The sequence below is a fragment of the Danio rerio genome, chromosome 21 (genome assembly GCF_052040795.2).
Source record: "Danio rerio strain M-AB ecotype USA chromosome 21, GRCz13ab, whole genome shotgun sequence".
In the NCBI taxonomy this organism is placed as follows: Eukaryota; Metazoa; Chordata; class Actinopteri; order Cypriniformes; family Danionidae; genus Danio; species Danio rerio.
The window spans coordinates 41,955,338-41,978,054 of NC_141041.1; the positions used below are offsets into that span (position 1 = coordinate 41,955,338).

General features: G+C 37.6%; 1 protein-coding gene and 1 long non-coding RNA gene across 25 annotated transcripts in view; one reads left to right on the forward strand and one right to left on the reverse strand.

Annotated features, from left to right (window-relative positions):
- Window positions 1-22,717, reverse strand: part of dbn1 (drebrin 1) — a 175,742-nt gene that overhangs the window by 27,944 nt on the left and 125,081 nt on the right. For 7 of the 24 annotated variants that reach the window (XR_015520550.1, XR_015520548.1, XR_015520549.1 and 4 more), the window contains exons 4-9: window positions 21,845-21,934; window positions 15,084-15,230; window positions 9,379-9,456; window positions 7,505-7,656; window positions 3,013-3,070; window positions 1,509-1,562 (exon numbers count right to left, since the gene is read on the reverse strand). Coding sequence is in view for 16 of the 24 variants with exons in the window: in XM_087301796.1 (XP_087157922.1) it covers window positions 1,509-1,562; window positions 3,013-3,070; window positions 7,505-7,656; window positions 9,379-9,456; window positions 15,084-15,230; window positions 21,845-21,934 (579 nt within the window). In the remaining 8 variants the exon portion in view is untranslated. Of the gene's footprint in view, window positions 1-1,508; window positions 1,563-3,006; window positions 3,071-7,504; window positions 7,657-9,378; window positions 9,457-15,083; window positions 15,231-21,844; window positions 21,935-22,717 lie in introns of all 24 variants that reach the window. The other 17 variants (XR_015520553.1, XR_015520552.1, XM_087301799.1 and 14 more) reach the window with 3 other exon arrangements.
- Window positions 15,133-22,717, forward strand: part of LOC147832006 (uncharacterized) — an 80,195-nt gene continuing 72,610 nt past the window's right edge. Inside the window, exons 1-2 of the long non-coding RNA XR_015520639.1 lie at window positions 15,133-15,414; window positions 18,397-18,705. This is a non-coding gene — a long non-coding RNA (uncharacterized LOC147832006). The remainder of the gene's footprint in view (window positions 15,415-18,396; window positions 18,706-22,717) is intronic.

The following is a 22,717-nucleotide window of genomic DNA, read 5'->3' on the forward strand; positions in this document are numbered from 1 at the left end:
TTCATAATTTTTATGGACAGAACTTCAAGGCTTGGGCTGGAGGGGGTCTGGTTCGGGTACCACAGGATCTCATCTCTTCATGGAACATGGATCTTCAGCATGCACTGGGTTGGTTTTTTACCGAGTGTGATGCGACTGGGATGAGAATCAGCATCTCCAAATCCGAGGCCATCGTGGTCCACCGGAAAAAGGTGGTTTGTCTTTACATCAGGAGGAGGAATTCAAGTATTTTGGGGTTTTGTTCACAAGTGAGGGAAGGATGGAACGTGAGATTGACAGGCGGATTGGTGCAGCGGCAGCAGTAATGCGGTCGATGTACCGGTCCATTGTGTTAAAGAAAGAGCTAAGCCGAAATACAAAGCTCTCGATTTACCGGTCAGTCTACATCACAGGTGTCAAACTCAGTTCCAAAAGGGCCGCAGCTCTGCACAGTTTAGTTCCAACCCTAATTAAACACACCTGATCAAACTAATTGAGTACTTCAGGCTTGTTTGAAACCTACAGGAAAGTGTGTTGGAGCAGGGTTGGAACTAAACTGTGCAGGGCTTCGGCCCTTTTGGAACTGAGTTTGACACCCTTGGTCTACATTCCTACTCTCGCCTATACAGCATGGTCATGAGCTTTGGGTCATAACTGAAAGGACAAGATCTCGGATACAAGTGGCCAAAATGAGTTTCCTTCGCAGGGTGGCAGGGTGCACCCTTATACAGTAGATAGGGTAAAGAGCTCTGCTACCCGGGAGGAGGTCGGAGTAGAGCTGCTGCTCCTCCACATCGAGAGAAGTCAGCTGAGGTGGCTCTGTTTCGGATGCCTACTGGAAGCCTACATAGGGAGGAGTTCCAGGCATATCCCACTGGGATGAGGCCTCGAGGATGACCCAGGACATGCTGGAGGGACTATGTCTCTCGGCTGGCCTGGCAACGCCTCGAGATCACCCCAAAAGAGCTGGAGGAAATGTCTGGGGAGAGGAAAGTCTGGGGTTCTCTCCTAAGACTGCTGCCCCCACAACCCGGCCCCAGAAAAGCGATTGAAAAAGAATGAATGAATGAATAATCATTTGCATCATTTGAATGCAACAATATAAAGAATTAAAAGTCTTAGGCCTTTTAAGTATTTTTGTGAACATTAAAGAGAACTGCTGCATTGTAAATGCAATCATGTGAATAGTCAAAAAGGTAACTGCTGTATTGTAATTGCAATCATGGATTTAAAACAGTAATAAAGTCTGTAACACACTGTAACTGCAGGTAAGAAAGATTTGCCCTGGAATTTTATTTGGTCACCCAGATTCTATTGACTGTACACTCACAGAAAAAAAAACCCCACACCGTCCTAAAATAGTAGGAGGAATTCCACTGACCCATATGTAAACCCCAGCAGAATATCTGTCATCATAACACAAAACTGCCCCACATTTCATGCTTTAAGGGTCAGAGTCTGTTCTCCTTTTGAAAACACTGAGAAAACAGAGATGCTGGTGTGGCATTAAAAGCTCAGTTTCAACCCACCTCAACCTCAGATTCCTTCTTCTCCAGGGAAGGGTCTTCACAGCTGGGCTCTGTCTGTGGAAGGATGAAGGCGCGTGTTTATTTCCAGCAGAGGGCAGCAAAGTTTAATCTGCTTTTTTGGTAATGTAAACAGGGTTTATTATGATTTGAAAGAAAATGTGTTATCTTATGAACAAATTGTGATAAATATAATGATAACTAAAGATAATGCAAGTGGTCAAGTAAGTGAAAAAATATATAACACAACCCAGTATATGTATAGTTTTAAGAGAATGTAATCAGGTAAGTACACAAATCAGACAATAAAAGCAGACGCGCACACACACACACACACACACACACACACACACACACACACACACACACACACACACACACACACACACACACAAACACAGACAGACGCACGCACGCACGCACACACGCACACACACACACACACACATGCTAAAATATTATGTACTTATTTCTCATTTTATGAGTATCAAACTACAAAAGTACAGTTTGGGCTACTTATCAGAATTACGGGAGAATATTTATTTGGATTACCTTTTTTAATCTTATGCCTTACCCAGAATATAAAAATACATATAAACACATTTAGATCATTAACTCTAATCATTACTATTGGACTGTGAAGAGGCTTTAAACCAGCACAACAAAACACGTTTCTGAAGACAATCACCTACTTTAATCATCCACTGCATTTTAAAATATAACAATACTAGTTATCTTCACTTCAACAGCCAACGTTCTCTGCCTTCAGCTCCTGCGGCGAGAGGGTCAAAACTCGCTACATTGATCACTTATTTAAAGGAGCCGTTGCAGCATATCAGTTACATTCCTACATAAAACATGTTTATAGCGTGAAAATGTTGCGCACTTCTTATCAAATTCATACAACAATGGAAGATCAAGTTGCGTGTGGTGCGGCTTTGCTCTATTTATCCAATATGTGTCCATATGTCTGAAATATCCTGAAGCAGCAGTACTGTTTTGTTCTGTCACATCGCGTGAGATTCCCGCTTTTTTAAGTTAAATTTATATAACATTAATGAACATCAGTAACTCGCCAGCAACTTATTTAATGTATGTTCCTGTAGAAAAAAATTGTAAGTAATTGGAAATCCGGCGACCGCAATAATCAAACCCTTGGGAACAACTGTGGTCGGAACCAAAGTTCACAGGTCTGTGTTCTCTGAACTGCTATCAAGCGATGGACGTCTTTATTCTGATTGCTTGCCGCCGAACCGCGTCATAGCTCATTACCATAAAGTTGACTTCATTTCAACTCTCCTCGACGCTCACGCCGGCAAAGACGCGCCGCGCTGCTCCTCGCCGCCGGCTCTCATTGAAAATGAATGACTTCCGGCTACTTTGACGCTCTCGCCGCTTTCGGTGTGAACGTACGGTAAGACATCAAGCACTCTTAAAATGACAAACCAAAAACACCATTTCAGACACCAAACCTGGTTTACCGTACTGAAAGCGTACGCACTCTTACAATCAAAGGTTGATTCCTTGTCCTCTCTTTGGCCTCTTCCTCCTCCAGAATCTTCTTCCTGTAAATGTACACATAAACATAGCGGGTTTGAGGATAATGCAGCCCAGGATCATTGAGGATATGCACTCAGGTCTACTTCAAATTATGTACCCGGAGGTACGTCTGCTTTCAGTTTTTGTTTTTCGCAAATCCACTAGAGGCTGCTTTGTACACATTTCAGTGATTTCAAATTTCTCTCATGCCTGCAATTTGCGCGTCCTCTTCTCACGGAAATCCACCAGAGGGCACAACAATCTACTCTGCAGTCAAACAGTTTGCTGTCGATTGACTGTCTGACCGACTGACTCACTATACTAAAACCTATCGATAGTGTTTTCAAAAGTGATCTAAAATAAGAAAACCATTGCAGCATTGCGATTTTACTATGTTTACCAACTTTACCACGTTTTTAGCCTGTTATTTATTTATTTTTAGCTTTTGTTTCACCTGGTTTCTGGAACTGTTCTTCTCCAGACTCGAATTCTATTGTCATGGTCTGGTCCACTCCGTTCCACCTCCCAAGTCCATCAACCTATGCTGCAAGCTACTGGGCTAACTGGCAGTTTTGGGGAGTAACAAGTTACATGTAACGGCATTACTTAATTTAATTGCAAAATAGAAGTAACAGTAATTTGTTACAGCTACTGTAAAAAATTGTGTAATTAAATTACAGTTACTTGTTAAAATGTTAAAGATTTCAAATAGGGTTACATCTAAAAATATTCTTTGAAAATCGGGGATATGTTAGTTAATGATAATCTGTTGCTTTGCCTGTTTTTGATTTGCACGATGCCTTCTGCTAAGGCCTTTTATTAAAGCTGTGCTATTCTGATGTTTTTGATTGGGTTTCCGGTTTGAATTTGTGGTGCACCTCCTCTTTGCCGATGAAAGCATTAGGCTACTACAATCAGTCTGAGAGCTCCCACCATGGCGAGTGATAAAAATGCATTTCATTGGTGGAAATTTAAAAATCCTTTCACTCTGAAATCTGTGATGGGCACAAATATAACAGTTCAGTGCAAAATTAGTTTGCCAGCTGTTAAAATCAAAGGCTTTAATGTTGAACCCGAGGAAGCATCTGCAGGTACGTAATCTAACCTTTCTTTATTTTATAAAAGCAAATGTCGTACAGAAATAAAAACACACCCTTTCATTTTCAATGATATATTATGACTCATAAAAGTTATCGATTTGTGAAATTCAGGGCACCAACAGATTCCTCTGGCTTAAGCGATTTTATCACATTACCAGTGTTGGGCAATAGCGCTGCTACAAGTAGTGACACTACTAGCTTAACTACATTTCTCAGTAGTGTGACAGTAGCGTCGCCACTTTATAAATCAAATAGCTTTTTCAGTAGCTAAGCTATTTTATTAGTGAAGTAGCACAGTAGCATTCACACAAGCTACATTTAACGATTGCAGTTCAATACGTAACAACATCGATAGTCACAGAGCTGTGAGGCCGGTGTCTAGCTGATGAAAGTAAATCCATATGATGTTGAGAATGACGAGTTCTTCTTCTTTCAGTTTTTCGGTGGTCGACAAAAACCTTTTGGTGCGTTACTGCCACCTCTCGCTCTGGTCGAAGACGTCGCCAACCGATTAGGCTAACACAAGAAAGTCCAAAGACATATCCAAATATCCCCCACAAGTCCAAAGACATGCGGTACAGGTGAATTGGGTAAGCTAAATTGTCCGTATTGTATGTGTGTGATTTAGAATGTATGGGTGTTTCCAGTGATGGGTTGAAGCTGCAAGGGCATCTGCTGCGTAAAACATTTGCTGGATACCGCCCCATTCGCACAGGGTGTCAGCGTCAATGCTTCCCATTAAATTTGAATGGGTGACATCAGGCGTTGCTGAACTGCATTGTGTATCTGTCGGCGCCGCTTCAGAGGCGTTGCTCACTGCAGAAGTTGGGACTACCTCAACTTTTCAAGCGCCGACAGAAGCCAATCAGATCGCTGTATGCAAATTTACCAGCTAGACAGTGGCCTATTGCTGACTGAATTTCATTGGCTGATGCTGCTATGACGATCGCATCAGCCCCAACTTCAGACACGCCTTCAGTCAAGCACTGACGCTGAAGCCCTGTGTGAATAGGGCGTAAGTTGTTGATTCATTCCACTGTGATGATGGCATATTAATAAAGGGATATATATATACAACAGTTCTGTCAGGTTCTTGAATCTGATTGGCTGATAGCCGTGGGATATTCTGCAATAGCAGTATTTGTACAGCCTCACTCTTCTGTATTACTCCGCCCACATACAGCGACAAGAGGACACTTTACAGTTTGACAAATATTGCAGCTTTTGGACAACATCAGGAACTTTTGAGGCTTTTTTTAGTCGAGGATGTGGTTGTTTAGGTTGCAACTATGCAGTTTATTTATAAGCATGGTGACTAATTCAAAATATTTATAATTTCTGAGAGAGCGTGCGGCGTCCATTAGCCAAAGACTGTTGATGTTATCTATCCACAAGATAGCGCCAGGACCGCATAATAAGCCCTTGCTTAGAAGATTAAAACGGCGTGATTTTTAACTACAGCTGATCAAATCATTATTAATCTGGTGAGTGATATTCTAAGTCGATCCCTCTCTTTTGTATAGATTGCAACTGTGCAGTTTATTTATAAGGACAGTTCCTATTTTAATACAGGTACTGTCCTACCCCAGTTCTCAACAGTGTCATTCAGAGATCTCACCCCCGAACACCCCCCTCTTTATCGCATACACAACAGCAATCTGGTAGTGATTGAGCTGCTTTTTTCGGGGTTAATTATTGTGATATACCGATTGCAACAGAGAAATACTGTAGACTGTAACACTGTAAAGGCTAATTTATACTTCTGCGTCAAACGCCGGCGTATGCTACGGCGCTGATGCATAGCCCTTCACTGTGGCCGTCGGCGTCGCTGACGTGCACCTCTCAAAAAATGTAACTACACGTCGCAACGACGCGTAGCGCAAGCTCTGTGAGAGCCGCGCAAATGGCGCGAGCTGGACGCGAGCCCAATGGAGTGATTGTTTACAAGTGTGAAGTACCGTGAAGGAGGTCCTGATGGAAAGTTTTGTTTTGTGTTTACCTTATAGTTAAAGTTGTTGCACGTCCGCCGGTTCCTGCCTCAAAATTAGCGAGTTTGAGCCACTTGTACATCCTGGAAGCGTTCAGGAAAAGCAAAACAGCAGCGAAGAAACTCGACACAGAGGAACATTTACACCTCACTGCCAACTAGCGTTTCGGAAGCATTAATGCAGACCAACAGAGACAGCGCACAGAAGTATAAATGCACAGCTACGCGCGATGCATGCGCCGTGGGTCACGCAGGTCACTTGACGCAGAAGTATAAACCAGGCTTGAGAAGATATCTCTAGACGAAGGGCATTTCATGCCATGTTCAGCCTTATAATCTTAAAATGTCAGCAAAATCACCTGTTTTGTCATTATTTTAGACATTACGCTTGAGAATCATTCAAACACTAGCTCTAAAGTGATGTTGGTGAATTAGTAATGGCTTCTGCTGTTTTCAAGTCAGCTGCAGATGTAAATAAACGGCGGAAGAATGTAGTTCCTAAGGAGTTTTTGACTCTCCATTTTGGATTTTCTTGTTTTATATACACAATTGTGCTGTCAAACTGTAGTATAAACGCAATATCACATTGCTCATACAGTATGTATATATATATATATATATATATATATATATATATATATATATATATATATATATATAGATATACACGCACAATATAATGCTTATTTCTAAATATGTCCCTTTACTATATAGTATTTTTAATGTGTAACACAGGGTTTTATTGGATTATTTGTTTTTGCTGTTATATACTATAATTTGTTTCTGTTTAGTACAGCATATTAATTACAGTAAATAACTGAACTGAACAATTTTTTATTATAAGGTCTGATTTTGTGGTGGCTGTACTTTAAAATGAAATTAATACAATCTTAATTCAAGAGATGAAGATTTTAAAATTCTAAGGTCACACCTACTTGGTATAAATGCTTGAAATTGATTTACTTGAAAATATCCAGTAATCAGATGTAATCAGTTACTTTACGTTTATGTAAATGCAATATTTAATGTAATAAAAAGGTACACTACTTATTACTTACACATTACACATTTGTAATCTGTAATCTATTACATTTCCAAAATAACCTCACCAACACTGCTAACTGGTAACACTGGAAAAGCCCTCCACTTGGAGGTAAGTGGTCAGTGGTAGCGTGAAAAGGAACAGAAGCTCTTGGCAGTGTCATACCACCCCATAGTGTTTGTTTCTCAAACAAACGCAGTCAGAAGTTGCCCCAGGTACATATTTGTGGTTTTCCAGAATTTTAGACCGGGGTGCGTATCCACAATGAGCCTGTGTTGGGTTAATGTGTGTCCGAGGGTCATTTGTGTTGGTCATTGTGTTTGTTTATCACCTGTGCTCCTCGATCTGCTGCTCTCTTTCGCGGTATCGCTTCTCTCTCTCTTCCTGCTCTTTTCTCTCCAGCTCCATTCGCTCATTTTCGAAGCGCTGCCGCTCCTCCGCAGCCTTCCTTCTCTCTTCCTCCTTCCTCGTCTCCTCTTCCCGCTGCAACACACATCAGGAAAATATGAGTGACATGCATTCACATTGAACAGGAGGATGATGATAGTTAGTGTAGAGAATTTATGGTTTCGTTTCTATTTTTATATAAGGGTTTTTACGTTTGAGTGGATGCATTAGATGTAAACGAGGATGACCTTATGTAACTGATGTGTTTTATTCTCAAAGATATATGTCTCTATTGTGTTTTTTTCTCTGTAATTAGTTGAGTGTTTTATTGGAGAAATAAGAGACTTCTAGAAAAAAAAACTTCCAAATATTCCCAATTTAAAATTAAATCTATATATTTTGAATGTGTTACTGAATATGGGGGAAATTATTACAATTTTATCTCCAAACTCCTTTATTATTATTATTAGTAGTAGTGATATTTAACACAAAATAAACACACACACACACACACACACACACACACACACACACACAAACACACACACACACACACACACACACACACACACACACACACACACACACACACATATATATATATATAGTTTATATATATATAGTTATTAAATATTTAAATAACGACAACAACAATAACACATAAATTAATAATAAATAAATAAATAATAGTAACAAAATAAAACATTCTTCTTATTATTATTATTGTTACTACTACTACTACTATTATTATTAGTATTTAATTTTAACATTTGCAACTGGCATTTTTACAATGAAATAAAAACTAAATTATAATAATAATCATTTAAATATGCAAGTAATTGCAAACATTTTTATTTAAAATGCATTACAATTAAGATTCCAGATGTGCAATAAATAACAGCAGAACAGAGAGTAAAATGATTAAGTGTGCAATGAAACTTGTGGTCACTGCATAAAAGGACAATGGGTTATTTTTTGCAATCCAAAATATTTTATTTAAATATATATTAAATATATATTATATATTAAAACATATGCTGGATAAGTTGGTGGTTCACTCTGCAGTGGTGACCCCAGATTAATAAAGAGACTTTATTAAAGTCAAAAAGACAAAGAAAGAATGAATAATAAATACTATAACTTATATTAATCATAATCTTCACAGATATCTTGGAAAACAAGTACACTACCCTTTAAAAAACATAAAAGGCCAAAAATGTTAGCAGTGATAATGACACCACACTGTATTTTGATTATTTTAGTTTTACAATAAAACAATTAATAAAATAATTAATAAATAAATGGATTTTTGTCAATAATTATAGAATCTAAACATTAAATATAAAAGGTAGTTAATATTTTAGCACAGAAGAATGTTTCAAAGAGTTTCTAAAAACAAATAAATTTAGAAACTTTTGATTAATAAAAAAAGTAAACCCTAAGGAAAATATAGTGCCCATAGCTAAAGTTACAAACCACTATTACTATTATCTACTATATTTTAGTGTACTGTTTTTAGTGTATTTTCTATATTATATTTATAGTATTATATAAATACTATATACTACTTATGTTTTAGCATACTTATTTTAGTAAACTTAACTAATATATTTTATTTATTACATTTTCAGATATGAAACTGCATTCTAAGCATGTAGTGATTGAACGATACCAAACAGTCTGATGAACCACTTCCTCATTAAAATTAAAACAAAGAAACACAAGTCCACCGAAGCGAACAATAGTTGACTCGCACCATCGTCCTGAAGAGTCCAGCATCTCTACAACACAAAAAAAAAAAAACTATCAAACATGTACCTTGGCTTGCTCCCAGAACTCCTCTCGATTGATTTTCTTCATCTCGATCTCTGCATTTGTTTTCTGGTAGGTGGTGCCCTGCAGTGGAAGGAAAGGGGAAGTGTGAGGACTGACCATTTTAATTGGACAGCAAGCGGAGGACAAAGATGTTGATCCAAGAGAGGCTCTATGGGGACGGTTTGTTTCTTCCCCAAACAAGAAGTCAGCTAGAGAGTGCACGCACACAAAAACATTAGTACAGCTATCTTCATGGGGACTTCCCATACAGTAAATGTAATGATTTTTATACTGTACAGACTATATATTCTATACCCCTACCCCTTAACCTAACCTTCTCAGGAAACAATCTGCATTTTTTACAATTTTAACATACTTCATTTGGTGTGATTTATAAGCTGTTTTCCTCATATAGACAAAAAAAAAAAGTTTCCATGAGGTCAAAATGTACTGGTATTGCTGTACTTCTGGGGACATGTGGACATCCCCACATTGTAAGGAAAACAAAGATTCCTTATTTGGTTTACAGCAACATCGCTTGTGTTTCAATCTGATTGGCTGAATAGTTGTGGCGCAAAAAAAAAATATTTTTGCTAAACACAAAATTAATTTAAAATAAATTTTGTCAACAATGCAACAACTTGAAGGTAAGTACAAATGTTCGGTTGTTTTAATGTAACATTTTTAACTCAAATGTTGAGTTTGGTCAGCGCCAGTGGTGTAGTGGTTAGTGCGTCGACACATGCACTCCGGTGCTCACGGCTAACCGAGTTCGATTCCTGCCTCGTGGTCCTATCCTTCCCCTCTCTCTGCTCTCCATGCTTTCCTTTCAGTACTCTCTACAGTCCTATTTAATAAAGGTGGAAATTAGCCCCCCACTCCCACCCCACCCAAAAAAAAGGTTCCACTTTATATTAAGTGTCCTTAACTACTATGTACTTACATCAAAAATATGTACTTACATGTGTTTATAATGTATTTGAGAACACGTGGTGCTTTTGAGTTGGGATAGAGGTTGGGTTATGGACAGGTTTGGTGGCATGGGTAGGTTTAAGGGTGGGTTAAGGTGTAAGGGATGGTCAACAGTGTATTTACAAATGTAATTACAAAAGTTAATTACAGATGTAAGTACATACATGTATTTAATCAAGCATAGGTACACAGTAAATACATGTATTTTTACAATAAGTACATTGTAACAAACTATTAATTCTTGTGTAACTACATATTAGTTAAGGCCACTTAATATAAAGTGGGACCAAAAATAATAAAAAAAAAATGTTGAGTTTGTCTGTATTTTAATGTATAATTTAAGGTAAATATATATTTAAGTCACCAAGTCAGTACTGAAGTAGTATACTTACATGTATAATAATAATCAATAATAAAAGTAATGTAATGTACTTTGATATTAATATACTGTACTTGCAGCATACAGTACAGTATACGTACTTGACATTAGTTAAAGTGATCATTGGTTTGTTGAAAACGAAAGAAGAAATTTTAAATAATTTTGAAAACCGGAAGCCGTAGATTTCCATTACTTTATTATTTTTTTCTATGTATAGTCAAAGACTACAGAATACCCAAGACGTGTCACTTGTATAGTTTTATATGGGGAAAAGTGTAAGAGTAAATATGAGGAATGAAGCCCTGTCTACTAATACAGGAGCCAGGGGGGGAGGGGGGAGCTCAGACCAGACGTGTGCCTTTACGACAGTTTGTGTAGTCAACAAACACAATGGACTCTCATCGAATACGTGCTTCACACACATATGAAATATACCCACATAAAGCTTGAAATCTGTACTTTTAAATGAATCAGTTGCACTAATCTGTATAAAACAAACGTGAGGTACAGTCCGTCCTGTTAATTGCACACCACATGACAGCAACAAATGCCCACAAACTTGTAAACAAAGAGTTGATGTAATTTCTGGAGTAGATTCACCATCAAGACCAAGATCAAGTTGTGAATTACTTTAGATGACGCGTGCAATCAGACAATCAGTATCCAGAGCATGATAATGTGTAGAACGGCCATAAATGAGGTTGCTGTTGTGATCTTGTTTCTTTTCGAGTGTGCATGAGCATTAGCTTGGACAACCTGAAAATATGCAGATTTTGTTTGATTCGAATATTCAGAAACAAAACTAATAGGACAGATGTTGTTTAATTTTATTGGTGGTTCCAAATATGTAATTCAATCATAAGCTTGGCAAACAGTTTTGGAGAATTTGATGTTTCCCCATTTAGACAGATGCCCGAGCATACTGCCAGAGAGGCGTTTCAAAGATGGTCAGAGTGTAATGATTTGCCTTAAAGGGACTTTGATATTGTATACAATGGATACTGACCTTGAAACCACTTGAGAAAGAGTAAATAGTGATTAAATTTTAGTTTTTGGGTGAACAATCCCTTTGTATTAGATTCTTTGTGAGGGAGCAGTAAAACATACAAGTACAAAACCATTGAAAAAAATTTACTAAATAAGAGTATCTTATGCTAATCAAGGTTGAATTTATTCAATAAGGTAAAACAGTAATAATCCTAACGTATTGATGCTATCTTAGATGATTTTGTACTTCAGTGTATTTTAAAATGTCATTTGTTTTTGTGATGCCAATCCTTACTTTAGAGATGGTCTTTCAAAATGATCCATTATATTTATTTGTTGTTAAATTATTATAAGTTAGTGCTTGCACTCTAAGAGTAATGAACTGCAACCGATTATTACTGTGGAAACTATGGTTCAAAAGAACAGAGTTTTGTTGTAATTAAACATTTAATTCATTATTTATTTTTATGTCTTTATGTTGTTTGTGAGGAACTTAATGAATCCTCTATTAGAATTTCATAATTCTTTATTATTGAATTTCATTACCATTAATTGCATTATTATTAATATAATTAATTAATTAATTAATTAATTAATTAAAATTGTACATAAACCATTCTTTCAAAAAACAACACAACTGAGAAAAGAGAGAAGGATAATTGTGTGTTTTTAAATATATTTCTATGTTAAATTATATTTATGAAGTCAGAATTATTAGGCCTCCTTTGATTTTTTTGTCTTTTTTTTATATTTCCCAAATGATATTTAACAGAGCAAGGAAATTTTCACAGTATGTCTGATAATATCTTTTCTTCTGGAGAAAGTCTTATTTGTTTGATTTTGGCTAGAATGAAAGCAGTTTTTAATTTTTAAAAATTATTTTAAGGTCAAAATTATCAGCCAATTTAAGCAAATTTGTTTCCAGATAGTCTACAGAATAAACCATTGTTATACAATAACTTGCCTAATTACCCTAACTTGCCTAGTTAACCCAATTAACCTAGTTAAACCTTTAAATGTCACTTTAAGCTGTATAGAAGTGTCTTAAAAATATCTAGTCAAATATAATGTACTGTCATCATGGCAAAGATAAAATAAATCAGTTATTAGAAATGCGTTATTAAAACTATTATGTTTAGAAATGTGTTGACAAAATCTTTTCTCAGTTAGACAGAAACTGAGGACAAAAATAAACAGGGGGGCTAATAATTCTGACTTCAACTGTATATATGTAGGAAACAGTTGCTTTGAATTGTATCGAATTTCACACCATTACTGCGTGTATTATTTACAAATTATTTGCATAAGTGAATTCTGCCAAAAAATCAACAAACTTTTACCCAGTAGTGCATACTTGGTTGAGCCATCATTCAGATAACTGAAAAAAAGGAAGGAAGGATCTTGGCTATTTTAAAGTGTGTGGATCGACTCAGTGTTTCGCATCGTACAGAAACAATCATTGTTTCAGTTCCTCTGCATCAACAATGCGGCTCTAAGAGCTCTTTCCTCTAAAAACAGTAACAAGGCTGCGCTCTTCTGTCAGACATCACACTATTAGAGAGCCATTCAGAGACAACTTGATTTGACCCCTTTACCGTCACGTCCGAAGGCACGCAAACAAGCCCACACACACGCATATGCACTCACGCAAACTCACACACACACTCACAGCAGCCCCCTCTCATCACTTACCCTTCAACTGGTTCCAAACCTTTATGAGTTTCTTTTTTCTATTGAACATATTTGGAAAAATGTTGGAAACTGTAAACAATGACATGCACAGCCAATGCTGTTTACTTTTTTATACTTTATTCTGTACTATTTTAATTTTTGGAGGTACTGTTTGTTTTATGGCTTAACTGCACTTTGCAGACGTACTTTGTTTTAACAGTAAAACCTACAATAGAAATAAACCGAGGGCTTTATTGTGTGTTTTATCCTTGAGAACGTATTTTGAAATTTATGGGTTGCTTATAATTTGTACAATTTGTTTAAATCTGTAAAATTCAATTCAATTCAATTTCAAAAGTCATTGGCTAGTAAACTGCATATAAATATTATTATATTATAAAAATGTTTGGAAAATGTTAAGTTCTATAGGAGAATTACCAACCTACATCACATGACATCACACGGGTTGAACCGTGCATACTGGTTGCAAAAAACGATCGGTTGCAATAAATTTGAAAGTCCAAAAATAGATAAATTTTACCGTACACCACACTGCTTTCAATGCCAACCACAGATGTATTTGGCTAACAGCCATCATAAAAGCTGAATGGAGTGAGGACCTAATTAAAAATGCTCGACTCTGCAGTTCTCATTGTATATCCGGTGAACTTACTCATGGTGAAGTTGGTTTTATATTCGCAAATTCGGACTTTCTCCATAATAATAAAATTTCATGAAAGCATTATTTGCAAACTCTAGTTGAGAAATTATATTAGCAGTCAATGACTATCAAAGTAAAACATTGTTCACAGTCAAATAAACAGTGTTAATGTTGTTTTCAAGTCACACTTGCAGGTTATTTCAGACCGAATATTCAAACTGCCATGGTGAACAAAATAGGGAGTTTTACAAGTTGTTACTGAATGAATGTGTTAATATAAAACCAACTTTACCTTAATAACTTACACTTTCACGTTTCATTCTTAGCATTCAGTGTCCGCAGTTTAAATTACCATAATGTATGTAACTGAAGTATATGTTGTGCCCTCTGGTGGAATTATGCGAGAAGACGTGTGAGAGCAATTTGAGATCATCAAAAAGCCTACACAACAGCCTCTAGTGGATTTGCAAAAACAAAAACTGCAAGAAGTACCTCCAGTTACGTTTTTGGATGTCCCCAGAAATGTAGACCTGTGGATGTATCCATAATAAGCCTAGGTTGAGGTCATGATTCCCAGAATAACAATCGGATAGTCTTGCTAAAGATCCCCAATGATTTCCACCCCTATTGTGTTGTAATCATAGAGAGTTAGATATGCTGTGCATCAACTGCACCAAACGTATTCTAAGCCTCAACTGAATACTTTGGGTATAAAATCTAACTGTTTATTAGTGAGTGGCTCATCATTCATTTAGTTGCCAAGCATAAAATTAGGTCATACAGTTCACATCAAAATAATTCGCCCTTCTGTGAATTCTTTTTTAAATATTTCCCCAATGATGTTTAACAGAGCAAGGAATTCTTCACAGTATTTCCTATATTTTTTTCCTCTAGAGAAAGTCTTATCTTTTTGTTGTCCAACACATGAAAGAAACTCAAGGTTTGAAAAAAGTGAAAGGAGTGCTAAATGATGACAGAACATTCTTTTTTTTGGGCGTACTGTCCCTTTAAGCAGCTCTTCTGTCAGCCATCACCTACCACGTGTTCTCCGTTTTCCTCGTCTTTCATCTTCAGGCGGCTCAGCACCGGACTGGCCACTGGAACCGTCCCATTGGTGAGCCTCTGTCCGATGGCGGAGGGGTCGATGTCCTCCAAGCTGCTGGCGTTCACAATGACGTCGACACCCTGGTGAGAGAAAAAGAGCATTAGTAGCACTGCAGCACAAAGAGCACCTGGCAACCAGCATCAGCCACGCATTTCAATTACACGTTCTGTTTAAAGTCGCTATGGCACAACGCCCGGTTGGCACAAGAGTGACAGACTAAAGAAGAAAGTCACTAAAGCATTGGGCAGCTTAAAAAAGTCCTCGGTAAGTTAAAACAGGCACGAAATCTACTTACACAACACCATTTTCAACAATTTGGTCATTCTTTTAATTGTCAATGGTGTTTTGGGGCCCTTAAAATATAAACTTTTGAAAACAAAACCACTATTGTCTAATGGATCGGTAAATCGGTAGGCATTTATTTATTTTATTATATTTACCACTTTTCTTTAGGGTACCTACCACAACAATACTGGTATATTTCGAACCACTGCTAGGGGTGTGCCTTTACCTAGGGGCCTTCTATTCACATTACCAGTTGTTCCCTATAGGCAGAAACTCTTCAGATCTCCCACACACACACCCCACCTTAAAGGAGATCTTTGGTTTAACTACTTAAGGGAAAGTTTCAAAATGTTCGAACCAGATTAGCCCATAGTATGGACATCTCATGATCCACATACTATGTATATTTTAAAGTCAGGTATGCATCTTTTGATCTTAGATTTATCCTTGAAAATTTGATGTCTTGTATTGATCGTTTATGAATTGACTGAATGAATTGGCATAATACACATTTACCTGACTAATAAATTGTTATGTTTTAAATTATTCAAACAGATTTTGTCTTATTATATCTAGTAGATTACCTTAAGTGCACAAGCCCCTGTACAGGTTAGTAACGGACTAAAACACAATAGACGGAGCAGCTTAGCACGCTATACGATGTTCTTAGAGCTTCGACTAACACATTAGCATTAATTTAAGTATACTTAGACTGTAAAAGGCCTATTTAAGGAGGATAGGCCTTCATCTCTAAACTCATAACACTATTTAAATCGTATGGTGATTAATCAAAGTTACTAACAGTTTAAGTAAATCGGTCTGCTTAATTCTATAGTAATGATCATGGTATGAATAAATAGCTTTGTTTTGATTTAGTCGATAGCAGATCTATGGGGACCACATAAAAAAATCCTAATCTGAGTAAACTCTGCCTTTTCAGAATAGTGGTTAATCTCCTTTGTTTAGTGATCAAGACTGACATGCTTGTGTTTAAAAGATTGTATACTGCCAGTACAAGACTCAGGATGTTATAGGAATCAGAATGAATGACAGTAATATACAATAAAGAATCGAAGAGAATATTCAATCATAATCTAAAGTAATATTAAAAGAAATAAAATAATAATGTTTTGTAATTGGAGTCAGATAAAACAAGGATAAATATATTAATATTCTAAACCTCCTTATATTAAAATTGGAGTCAGATATGAGTTCAGTAAATCAACATTGTGCGTTGGATAGACCAGGGGTGTCTAAACTCGGTCCTGGAGGGTCGGTGTCCTGGAAAGCTCCAACTCTAATCGAACACACTTGAACCAGCAAATCAAGCTCTTACTATTTACAAGAAACTTCCTGGCAGGTGTGTTGAAGCAAGTTGGAGCTAAACTCAGCAGGACACCGGCCCTCCAGGACCGAGTTTGGACACCCCTGGGATAGACTGAACATGCAGTGAACCTTCGTCCACTAATAGACATGGTCGTTGGACTAACTGGCTGGACATTATACTGCTGGTTGACAACAAAGAAAGTGCCGTTTTAAATACACAGCTAAAATACAAAACTGAAATAATGCAAAGATATTGCTAAGCAGTGAACACAAAGTGTGTTTCTTCTTGTATGTTATTTCCTGTATGTTTTCTATTGTTGTCTGTTGTCTGTTCGCATGTTACGTCTAAACATCTAAACTGTTTTTGTGCACATTTAAATTTGAAATAATAAACTTGAATGTGCTAAAAAGAGATTTATGAATAGCTCGTATAGCTTTCTTCTTTGCGCGAGAATGACTTTGTTTACAATTTTCTGTTATACTGTACACTATACAGTACAGTACAGGGTACTGTTGACAGTGGAAACTCAAACCTGATCGTGGTGACCAATACCAAATCTTACTGCATTGTACTGTACTAGACTGTACCGCTTAGCTTTGCTTAGAAATGAGGAATAAATGGTATCATTATTGTAAAACTGTGTTACACTTGTATTTAGCCACCAAAACAACAGTGGTGGACTGTACAGGGCTGTTTATGCATAGGCGTAGTGATATCGCCACCTAATGGCCTGTCACAATGAATACAAAAATGTCCGTCTTTTTTACAATAATTTGGACAACACTCTCATCTTTTCACAAACATACGGAAAAAAATCTTTTAGGTACATCGTGGTCATGTAAACATAGTCTAAACAAGAGTTATTATTTAGGGCTGTTGTGTAAGACTGAAGGGCTTTATTCTGCAAAATCAACCACCAGGATGTACTTTAACCCCTGTATTACATTTTTGTTGCCACAAAAACCTAAATAGTAAACACAATATATTGTTCTGAGCATCGATTCTTTAAATAAAAGCAAAGCTAAGCGAAACAAAAATGGAGGAACTGAGCTGATGGAGCATAGACTAACCTACATATTATTTAGTCAAAAGATGTAAGCAAATAGCCAAAAACAGCAACATGAGAGAAGCATAAATATGGATGTGAACGTATTTTCTGATGGTCAAGATGTCTGGAAGTACCTGGATGAGCCTGTGGAATGTCACGACTAACCAATCAGAATCAAACATTCCAGTCAGCCATTCCAGTCAGTAATAAACAGTGAATGAGTATGAATAATGTGCACAAGACTTCAAAATAAATGCAATTTAGACCTTACCTACAAAATAAATCTAGTCTTCAAACTGTTTTTAAGCTACTATGTATGAGAATACAGAGCTCTACTGCTAACAACGCTTTTGTAAGTACATCAAACATCTACATCTGATGTGTTTCTGCTTGAATTCAGCAACTAAAAAAGAGCAGCCGATGAGTTGACTGGCACTTTAGCTCAATTCATTCCTGATGTATGTCTCTCTTTCAAGCCAAAAGCACAATCTCTGCTGCAGCCTTGGTCGACTCGCCGATGTTTGGTGCTGGAGTTTCTCTACCTCAATACCTCTATTCTCTCTGTTTCTCTTTTTCACCCACGCAGCAGCGTTGAGGAGATTGAGAGCTTTGAAAAGGCGAGCGGCCCCTCATTCACACCGACAGACACCTCCAACACAATGGCCCCTGAAGAGGAGTGCGTTAGTCATCCCAAAACATCTTCTGCTCCACGTTACCAGCTGTTAGGTACATACACGCACACACACACATGCGGAAAACACCACCCACAGCACTCTTATCTGCTGGAGCACAGCGCTGAATTACTGCATGATGGGAAACAAAGCCCAAACAGCTGAGGAGATGAAGCATTGAAGAGCATGAAAATGAACTCTAGGCTGGTGAGGATTCATGCATGGTGAGTCAAAGCTTGAAGTGTTCATTTCGAAGTAAGCCGTACGAAAACGACAATTAGGTTTTAATGGGTAAATGTTGTGAAAATGTGTCTGGGTTATATTGCAGTGAATAAAAAGGTTGCATGCATATGCTGTTACACTGTAAAAACAAAAATAGGAAAGAATCTTGGATTGTTGTAACCCAAGGTTGGGTCAAAATATGGACAAACTCAACTGTTGGGATAAAATCAATCGATTTATCCATCCATCCATACAGCCATCCCTCCATCCATCCATCAATCCTTCCATCCATCCGTCCATCCATCCATCCATCCATTCATCCATCCATCCATCCATCCATCCATCCATTCATCTATCCATCCATCCATCCATCCGTCCATCCATACAGCCATCGATCCATCCATCCATCCATCCAGTCATCTATCTATCCATCCATCCATCCATCCATCCATCCATACATCCATCCATCCGTCCGTCCGTCCGTCTGTCCGTCCGTCTGCCCGTCGATCCATACAGCCATCCATCCATTCATCTATCTATCCATCCATCCTTCCATCCATCCATCCATCCATCCATCCATCCTTCCTTCCATCCATCCATCCATCCATCCATCCATCCATTCATCCATTCATCCATCCATCCATCCATCCATCCATCCAGTAAATAGGGTAGGTAAACCTGACAGACGGTAGAGGCCATGGTTAGAGCAACCAATTCCCATACAAAGAATCGCTGGTTTGATGCCAGTTCAGAGTGGGTTGGGTGCAGTATGACCGATTAGTAATATGTGGCGGCTCGTCCGGGATGGGAGTGAGGTTTAAAGGGTGTGTGTGTAATGGAGGCCAGCTAGTGAGGTTCTATGCAAGTAAACCTCGCTCCTCTGACCTCTTAAGGTGCTCACAGTCTTTAGCCTTCATGTTAGAGCAACTGACTCCCAAATAAAGAATCGCCGGTTCAATCCTAACCCAGAGCGAGTTGGGTGCGGTATGATCTGTGAGTATCACGTAGGATCTCTTCCGGGATGGGAGTGGGCCCTCAGACTATGTAGTGTCACTGTTTTGATCCAAGACCAGCGAAGAGATGATTTCCATATCCTGGATCCAGGCCATATCCTGAGCAGCTGCTGCGGTGGTCATAGAGGAGTGGAGAGCATGAAACTGATTCCTGTGACGCTCCAGGGACAGACGAGTCTTTGCTGTCGTTCAGCTTCCAGCCTCCGCCGTTAAGACTGCAACTCTGCACAAGACGTTTGGCCAGCGGAGAAATAAAAAATGGTTGTGCCCAACCGAGTCTGGTTTCTCTCGATTTTTTTTTCTTCACCTTCACCAATCGGTGAAGTTTTTTTCCTCACTGCTGTTGCCACTGGCTTGCATGGTTCGGGATCTGTAGAGCTATGCATTAATGGATTTGCTTCAGGTTCAGCTTCCAGCCTTCGCCGCTGAGACTGCAGCTCTCTTCAAGACGTTTGGCCAGCAAAGAAATTGTAATGATCAGGCCCAACTGAGTCTGGTTTCTCTCTAGGTTATTTCCTTCACTTTCGCCAATTGGTAAAGTTTTTTTTTTCCTCGCCGTTGTCGCCACGGGCTTGCATGGTTCGGGATCTGTATAGCTGCCTATCGATGAATTTGCTCTTCTGTGTTTGGACTCTCAGTAGTGAACCACTATAAAATTTCTCATTTCAAGAAGAATTTTCTTGACAAGCAAAACATATTGTCTTGTTTTGAGAAATAATATGCCAATATTAAGTGAGTTTTTCCTTAAAACAAGCAAAATAATCTGCCAATGGGGTAAGCTAATTAATCTTGTTTTTTCCTATTGACGTAAGATTTTTTTGCTTTCCCCATTGGCAGATTATTTTGCTTGTTTTAAGGAAAAACTCACTTAATATTGGCATATTATTTCTCAAAACAAGACAATATGTTGTGCTTGTGTAGAAAATTCTTCTTGATTTAGGAATTTTTAGATATTTGGACTAGAAACAAGACAAAAAATCTAAGTAAGAAAAGCATTTTTTGCAGTGCACTGAACTGAGTTAAACTGAACTGAACTTAAACTCTGAAAACTGAACTACACAGTTTCAATTTACTATGATCTTTTATGTGAAGCGGCTTTGACACAATCTATATTGTAAAAGCGCTATACAAATAAAGGTGAATTTCAGGATGGGAGTGAGGTTTAGCGGGTGAGTGTTCGGAGGCCAATTAGCGAAGTGCTATGCAGGTATACCTCATTTCTCTGACCTTAAAAGGTGTTCTAGTAACAGACACTAGAGCCCATAGTCTTTAGCGTCCTATAGAGCAACCAACTCCCAAATAAAAAATCACCGGCTCGATCCCTGCTCAGAGTGGGCTGAGAGCAGTATGACCAGTAAGTAACATGTGGGGGCTCGTCCAAGATGGGAGTGGGGTTTAGGGTGTGAGTGTAGTAGAGGCCAGTTAGCAAAGTGCTACGAAGTTAAACCTCAGTCCTCTGAGCTCTAAACGTGTTCTAGCAACATACTTTAAAGCCCATAGTCTTTAGCCACTATGTTAGAGCAACCAGCTCCCAAATAAAGAATCACCGGTTCGATGCCAGCTCAGAGCGGGTTGGGTGCAGTATGACCGGTGGGTCACATTTATAATATATTTCTTATGTGCATTCAGTCAGAAACATATCTAGATAAAAAGTGTGAAAATATTGTGGATTATTTGTTCCTTTTTCAGTGAAAAACAATTATGCGTATACCCTAAATAAAATAATTGAATAATAAGATAACAAAACTATAAATATAATCACTTCAATATAATTTTTATGTTTATTTAGTGTTTTTGTGTATAATTTATTATTATTTCTTATAAATAAAAGTCGTATTTCAAAGAAAAAAATTCAAATGATAAATGTATGAATATTTATTAAATAATACAGCAATAATAATTCAATGCACAAATGATTTTAATTGTACAAATCACTATTTTACACAATGGCTGAATCCTTTTTCCACTCTTCACTTTGCACTAAAAGTAACAGAAGACGAATGTACAGAAAAACATGAACAGAGGACAGAAAACACCAAGAGGACAGAAAATGTAGAAATGGCTTCATGTGTCTCTACAATGAGTCTTTACCTAATGGAAAAGGGAAGTAAAAGATGTCCGTTTTTACCTTGGGAAGACCCACCTGGAAAAACTCGGCTATGGTGGCTACATGACTGGCACAGGCGCACTTCCGGGCGTCGGGAACATCTTCACCAACCTAAACACACAAACACGGCTTTTATTGCACAATACAGGAGCAGAGTGTATGAAATAAAACACACACTTCAGAGTTCAGGGTCTAATTGTCTCCGTTTGTTACAAACTCCCACAGCATTCAGAAAAGCAGAAACCCGTAATCACATCCTTAGAGCTGTAATACTAAGGTGAATTTCCTGCTCTGATCAGGATCCATTCATAACAACAAAGCTCACAGAATACATTATAACTGCTTTGAATAGCACAAAAACATGCTTGTGATTAAAGGCGCATGTATGAGTGTAATGATGGTGTCTTGAGTCTTTCATGTGAGTTGTGTGGTAGTTCGCTTTTTTTGTGAGTATACTTTCAAAATAAATTGTCTAGATGATTTCTTTAAGGACATTTTAACCACCCAGCAATACTTTCAATTGAGATTTTTTTTAATGGTACTAAATTCCCATTAAATTCTCATTGCTGTAACAAAGGACCATTTTTATGAAATAAAAGTTTTAAATATTTGTGTAAACTTCTAAAAAGAGTAGGAAATTAAATATACACTGTAAAAAGGCTTGGTTCTGCACACTTTCTTCCTGTTGTCCCAAAACTAATCAATTAAGTTAACTTAATTGTTTTTGAATATTTAAGGAGACTAAACATAAAACAGTTAAGTTGCCCCCGCCAACAAAAATCTAAAATAAAAAATTAAGAATTGCGTTGTTTCAACTCATTTTAAATAAATACACTGTAAAAAACATTGACTCAACTTACAATTTTAAGGCATCAAACTTTTGGACATTCAGGA